The 7,609-nt window shown below is 42.8% G+C and overlaps 1 protein-coding gene across 1 annotated transcript; it reads right to left on the bottom strand.

Moving 5' to 3' along the window:
- Positions 1 to 564: 564 nt before the first annotated feature.
- On the bottom strand, positions 565 to 7,202 carry F2RL1 (F2R like trypsin receptor 1). The gene is made up of 2 exons (XM_065657147.1): positions 6,991 to 7,202; positions 565 to 2,802 (listed from the first exon to the last, which is right to left on the bottom strand). Exons 1-2 carry the CDS (start codon positions 7,058 to 7,060, stop codon positions 1,697 to 1,699), a joined length of 1,176 nt encoding a protein of 391 aa, XP_065513219.1. The 5' UTR covers positions 7,061 to 7,202; the 3' UTR covers positions 565 to 1,696.
- Positions 7,203 to 7,609: the final 407 nt, after the last annotated feature.

Genomic DNA, 7,609 nt, shown 5'->3' with positions numbered 1-7,609 from the left:
TATACCTGTGTCAAGTCACTGGGATGTGCAAGCTTAATGTACAGCTTGGAGAAATACATCAGGACTGCAAGTTTTGAAAAAAATGCATTTAAATCCTACCTCACCAAACATATACCCATCAGCTTTTCAGATTAAAAGTAAATAGGATTCCATATTCCTGAGTGGTCACAAATATTCTGGCTGAGGGAAGAGTACTTAAGATATTTCAGAAATCCACTGGGGCTGAAGTTTGCTATTTTGTTAATGTGTTTGTTTATATCTCATTATTCCCCCACAGTTCTGAACCACTTAGTTTTACTTATCTGCTAATAGGGGAAGAGTTTCACTCTAACAAAAAGCATCATGAGGTAAATTTCACTTAACCCATTTAGACATTATGCCTACAGTTGCCAGACTTCTAATTCACTGTTAGGAATAATATCTTTATTACCTGAAGCTAGGCAAGTTGAACTACTCTGCGTTTTGAAGAGCATGTAAAAGCATAAAAGAAGGCATCCAACTCAAATATGTTACTTTAAAAAAAAAAAATCTTATTTAGATATCTTAAAAAATACAAGGCACATTATATAAAAATCAAACAGCTATTCATCAAAGCTTTGTTAAATATCCCCACTTCAAATCATGTACTGGCAAGTATTAAGTAACAGTGTATAATCTCAACTAAGATTCTATCTCAGTGCTAGGTGACAACAAGTTCAGCTTGTCAACTCAACAGGATAACCTTACAGGCTTCTGCGATGTTAGTATTTACAGCATGATAACTTTGAAAACAACATAAAATTGCATTATACTAAATATAATAAACAGTCTACACCAAGATGGTGAAATGGATCTTCCTTTGCTTCTCTTTATGGTTTCAAATAATGTTCACTGTGAGCAGGTACATAGAGCAAGGTCCTACATACACAATCTGTTCAGCTGTTTAATACATTACAGTTAAAGCCAAATGAAACAGATTTATCTGTTAATTAAATGCAGAGTGTTTCAAAAAGACTGACCCAATTTCAAAGCAGTATATTTCACAATGGTAACTTGCTACAATTACACAAAAATTTACGAATGGTTTAATGAGTTATCAAGTTTTAGTAATCTTTTTATAAATGTTCTATGTTCCCAAGTGGTAAGACTTTCATTCATGGGCAGTTTATGGTTGCAGAGATATACAGGGTGTTTCAAAAAGATGAACGGATATCTCTGCAACCACAAACCGCCCATGAATGAAACTCTTACCACTTGAAAGAGCGGGGTACAGTTTCAAATTATGACTGCTAGATGCCTAATTTTTGTGTAATTGTAATGTGTTGCCATCACAAAATATACTCCTTTGAAATTAGGTCCATCTTTTTGAAACACCCTGTATACTAGCAATACTACATAACATTCCAGCAACATTTTTCTTTTTAACAGCTTCAATATTGAACAAAAATGTCTTCAACCACAACGGTCTTCCAGGTCAGCAGCATTTTTCCAGAGCATCTGAAATGTCATGATTTTTTTTTCTCCAGTCTAGCAGGAAGATTTGTCCGCTTATGATTTCTACACAGGGTAAGCAGCTGCCAGTTCTGAAATCCAAGCTCCAACGTGATTAAAAAGCAGAGATGTGTCTTCGGACTCTCCTCTCTTGTACAAAGTAAGTCTCTTGTCACTTCCATCCTTTCAGCAGTGGCAATAAAAGTTCACTTTTCTAGGATTAAACTCAGTAGGTTGATTTAGTGGTCCCATTTGAGTTTGAAGAATAAGAATTTGATTTCCTGGGGTATCTGCCTGATGAGAGAGACACTTGCATTCTCCGTGTAGTTCGCACACTTCGACAAAGAAGAGCATTTTTAAGGTTGTCTCTGAAGTCTTTTGAAATATAGTAATAGATGAATGGATCAATACAACTGTTCAAAGTAGAAAGACACAGTGCAGTTATGTACGACACATACAGATAGCTCTGGCTGTAGGTTTTAAGGAGCAAATAGTGCACAACAAGCAGCACATTGCTAGGTGTGAAACAGATAAGATACATGGACAGGACAGCGATAATGAGTTTAATTGCTCTCTTTCTTTTCTTCCCAGTGCTTACATCTGAGATAGAAGCATTCAGAGTCTTAATCATTAGTATGTAAGCAACAGCAGTGAGGAGAGCTGGGATTAAGAAGAGTCCAATTGCAAGTGAGAGGAAATAACTGAACATATCATGAGCCAAAACATTTTCAGGCAACACATCATGGCAGGTAGTGATGTTAAGATTTGAAATATATAACGTCTGATTAACAAGATACAATGGAATGGTGCCCAACAAAACCAGAATCCAGATAGCAATGGAGATGCCCAGGGCAATTTCAGATTTCTTTCTTGAATGCACTATGGGGTTCACTACAACCCAATACCGCTGCACACTGAGGCATGTCATAAAGAGAATGGAACAGTACATATTTCCATAGAAAAATCCAACAAGTACTTTGCAGAGACCTTCACCGAATAGCCAATTATTGCCATTTACGTGGTACGCAATCTTCAGTGGGAACCAGACAACAAAAAGAAGGTCTGCCAATGCCAAGTTAACCATATAAATCACAGCTGGATGTTTCTTCTTTGTTCGGAAAAAAAAGACCCAGAGGGCCATGGCATTGCTTGGCAAACCAATGATAAAGACAATGACATAGACAATGGGAAGAAAAACTGTAGTCAGCTTTCCTGTGAGGACTTTTGCTGCAAATTCGTCCACTTTGTATAACTCTTCAGAGGCATTATTTGTATTTGAAACTTTTTGGCCAGCGAAACTTCTTCCTTTTGAACTGCTGGTTCCACTATTCTCTAAAATTAAAAAAAAAAAAAGAAGTTACTGAAATACAGACATTAATCTTTTTAAAAATGAATTAGACATCATGATGTACTATGAAGAATTAAAGAGGATCTCATAAACAGAAAAATTAAGACTAGTTTTCGAACCCTTGACAATTTTTCTTTTCTTTGTTTTAGGCTTATTATCCAAAAAGACAACCTATATCCCTATTCAAAGATTGTATCAGCAAACAAAATGTTTTTCCACATCACCAGTGATATTAAAAATACCTTGTTAAAATGGCTGTCAGGTGCTCCTACCATCTGAATAGTTATAACAAAAACTCCTTCAAGTACTCCAGGGAAACATTATCCTTTCACATGGCAATGCCAGATTACCTATTTGCTGGGACTCATAAAACTTTGCAGCAGGCTAACGTAACTGCAGAAGGATTTTCCTCAGTTTAGAGGGCCTAAAAATCAGGTATGCAGTAAAAGAAACATGCTACCCTCTGATGAGCTGGAATGGAAACTCAGAATGTAATGCCAAAGCTATGCACAAATCATCTCTAGGAGAAAAGAAGATGCACATTACACGGTATCTGAATTGAAACTTGAATAGACTAACATGGTGCATGAAGATGCAACAGGATAAATCATCTGCGTTCTCCTTCCAATTCATGGGCGAGATGGTCAGACAGTCTGTGCAGTTTCTACTTAAGAGTGCTAGATGGTTGAGATGACAGCTATAGTTGCTTCATACACAAGACAGCTATCACTTCAAGTTTTGGTCTGCCTCTTTGAATGCCACAGTAACTTACAAACCACATGGGCAAGCCAGCCATTCCTGACTGGACACTTCCAGGCCATGTCCTGTATGACAGCCTCCATATGGCTTAGTTCAGAACCTCTCCAGAACCCCTTCAGACCCCTCTCGTGCTTATAGGTTGAACTGCAAAAGCGGATACTGTCCATGAGCTCTCACTGTTCCAAGAAGTCAGATATCCACCAAGCTAAACTGTTTGGACGTGAAACTCGACTGTCTGTGGGAGAATTATTTTTAACCTTATCTCAGTTTCTATCAATATTTGAGGAAGATTTTAGCCACAAAAAACCCCTAACTGGAGTATAAAGGAGAGTCTTCTTGACCAGCAGGTTTGTGTACAGATTTGTGTGCATTCATCAACAGTGTTGAAGAATGATGCCTTTGTTATTCAAGAAATAGCATTTTGATACAGTTCCAGAATGAAAAATGTTTACATCTTACATTTTGAAGTATAAGAAAAGAATTCTCACACAGGAAATATGTAAATACACAAGTATGTGTGTTTTCCAGTACAGATTCTCAAAAGCAGCACAACTTTAGATAGCTGTTCAAGTTATTACTGCAAGAGCCTGACATAAAACATTACCATGCTGTCTAGACTGTGTGACCTAAAGAGATATACAGAAATATAGCATATATTGGTGCTCTTTAGAGTTTTGAATTCAATTACCCTAGCTCCACTTAACAAGTATTTGACAAGCTCCAGGTACAGGCAGGCTTCACTGGAAAACTGATGTGTAAGAAGTCTTTTTCCAGTACAATTATATGGACAACCCTTTGCAGGAGACTGCATGAAGTCTGAAATCTAAATTATACCAATAAAACAACACTCCTAAAGAAAATGAATCCAAATACCAAACAATCATTTTGGCCTATACATGGTATAACTACAAGAGGGCAGAATTATACAAATTCTGCTCTCAGATCTTCAAGTCACATGATTATGTCAGCAATACTGTTAAAGACTCTTTACTTGTATAATACAGAAATCTCGGGTCCCTAATCTGAGCTGTGAATAATAGAAACCATAAAACCAGCTTGAAGAACATAATTTACATAGATTCAGATAATGTAAACGATAACCAGCTAAGCAAAGACTCTTTTCTCAGGCTTACAGCTTAGCCAGTAAAGATTTTGGTGATGCTTGGAAGCAGACCATTTATTCTAAACCAACAACAGTTCTCCAAGTACCCTAATAAAGTGCAGTGTGCAATGCTATCTTAAGCACCTGCCCATCAGTAAGTACCTTATACTACCAAATTGCAGTCATACTATTTGTATTCCAGTCCAAAGACTTAAATTATTGTAGAAAACTGGAAGAGCAAATACTACCACTTTGTTCTTACTATTGGTTTGTTATCATATATAAAACAACACTTTGCAATTGATGTACATAGGTTGGCTTGAAAAAAATAATAATAAAAAATAATCACTAAAAATTCTCTAAAGTGCTTGTGTAACACATTAGAGTAAGAGTTATAAAAAAGCATATTGATGGACACGTGAACCACAGACACGACTTAGTATGGCAAAAGTGGTAGAACAAAGACAAAGGTTTGCTTTATTATATATTTTAAAGACATAGTCAAGCTAAATGAGTGATTTCAGAGACCAAGCCTTGCTTTTATGCTGACTTTGAGTAGTTCCAGCCTTGGAAGTTCTGACTGCAGATACCGGGCAGCTTTTGTTAGGCCAACTGGCACCCACACAGCGAGACAGTTCAGCCAGTTCAGCGTCCTGTTTGTCTTCGCAGCTAACACTCCCTCACCAAGCAACCAATCCTTTGTTAGGTATGTGCATTTTCTACATCCTTTTCTTACTCCTTCTGAGCTTTCAGTTTTCCATAACAATTGAGTTATTTTCCAAGCCGAGTTTCACCCTGCCTGACTCACATGTGGAGAATGCAATTGACTTGCTAATCTGCCCACGGAAAGAGCTTCCTTGGCATCATGGGAAAAATGTACTCTCCTCCCACAACAAAAGGTTGTTTCAACACCTTTGCCATTTATCCAGAAGATATAATCCACTGCATACCGAACGAAGGATTATGCCTACCCTTGCACACGCAAAAGTGATAGCAGCACAAAGTATCCAAATTAACTAGCTTAGGTCATGATAATACCCACATATGACTAAGGTTAAGATTACCCTTGTTCTTGGATCTGCAGCCCAGATTCACCACAACTCTGTAATGGCATTAACCTATTAGAAAAGAGCCACAGTAAGTCCCTGGCTTACAGTCCATCTCCCTTGGTCGGCATAGTATCACACTTCCAGGCCATATCATCGCCCTACTCCAGAAGAACAAGCACCCAGCCAAAACTTTTAGGCATACTACTCCCTCCCCCCTGTCCCAAGATGATTCCAAATTCCTCCCCCCACCCAGGTCAGACAACTGGGATATTAAGAGGCAGTTTAATTTCAGAAACTCCAATCTGAACAACAAAATTTGCAGCTATCTAGTATCTATTTGTTGTGAAAATAGGACCCACCGTAATCTTAGCGTCAATATTTACACAATCTTTACGCATACACTTTTATTATATAAAGAAGACGAGAACGAACAAATACAGGACACAGTGCAAAGGCATGCATAGATATGGCAGTGAGGTTTGCTAGAAAAGGTAATGAGACATGAACCTTACAGCAGTGAAATATTAATGATTTTTCCCGAAAAAAGCACTTATGTTCAATAAACAATAATGTAAGAAAGATACGAATTATGGTTAAAAAAAACTCTTAGCTTTTCAGAGTTGGGGGGAAAAAAAGCGAGAACGTGGACTTTTGAGGGTTTTTTTCTGTTTACAGACGGTTTGTAGGTAGGTTGCTATCCTAAAACGAGATAGGTACGGCACCGATGCAGGTGAGCCAGGCCACGCGTGCCAGGCAGCTCCCAAGGAGACCCCGCGCAGGACCCCTCCCCGCCGGCTCCGTGCCCCCCAGAAGTCCAAACAGGGGTGGAAGCCGAGCCAGCTGCTTGCCCGTCGAGCTGCTTTCCCCCACCCGGCGGCGAGGCCGGCCGACCGGCGGCGCCCCCCCTGCGCATCCCGGCAGCTCCGCAGCCACCGGCCCGAGTTTTCCGAACCCGTTCGACTCCACGAGAACCTTTCCCAGCCCGCTCCGGGCCCCTCGCACCCTAGCCGGCGGCCAGAAACCTGCTCTTCGGGACAGTTCAGCCCCGCTGTACCCCACGCCTCACCCACCGAGAGCTCAGCGTGTCCCCCGCACCGCTCCCGGACTGAAGCGCCACCGCCCACAGCCCAGCTCGCAGCCGAGGGGCGCCGAACAACCAGCGTGGCACCCACGGAGCCCCGCCAGAGCTCTGCCGTCCGCAGCTGACCCCAGCCGCGCCGGCGGCTCTAGCACCCGTCAGCCACGGCTCGCACTCCTCTTACCTGCAGGAGCGGTGGGTCCCAACAGAGTGCAGAGCAGCAGCAGCAGGCACAGCCCACGACGCCCAGCCATCCTCCCGCAACGCTCCGGGCACCACCGCCTCTCCCGCACGCCTGACCAGTTTCACCTGATACCTGAACTAGGAGGGGGCGGAAGGCGCGGTCTGGCCAGCACCAGCCTGGCGGCGGGCGGAGCCGAGCCAGGCCACAGGCCACATCCCCCACCCCCGAAGGGCTGTGGGGCTGCCCCTAAAATGGCGGGGTAACGCCTGCCAGCGGGTGCGCTGCGGTCGCCTCGAAATGGCGGGGGCGTCCGTTACCCCCTCGAGGGGGCGATTGGTCTCGCCGGCCGTGTCCCCGCTCCACGGCTGCCGGCGTCTAGCAGGTGCCCAGGGGCTCCGCTCTCCCTCCTTCGCTCTCAAGCTGGCCCTCCGGCGGCCACCTGATTCCACGCCTGCCGGTGGGAGCCCGGCCGGAGGGCGGGGGCGGCTCTGACCCGCGGCAGGTGCTCTGTCGCCAGCTTGCAGCTGGGTAGAGCCGGGGCGCCCTGGTTGAGCAGCCAGGAATTTGGCAGTGGTCGTGGTTCGCGTCGAGCTGCTGCTGGAGCGGAGCAGGCTCCTTC

Source organism: Caloenas nicobarica, chromosome Z (assembly GCF_036013445.1).
Source record: "Caloenas nicobarica isolate bCalNic1 chromosome Z, bCalNic1.hap1, whole genome shotgun sequence".
NCBI lineage: Eukaryota > Metazoa > Chordata > Aves > Columbiformes > Columbidae > Caloenas > Caloenas nicobarica.
The sequence above is the reverse complement of the archived record's forward strand: the minus strand, read 5'-3'. Positions and strand labels throughout refer to the sequence as shown.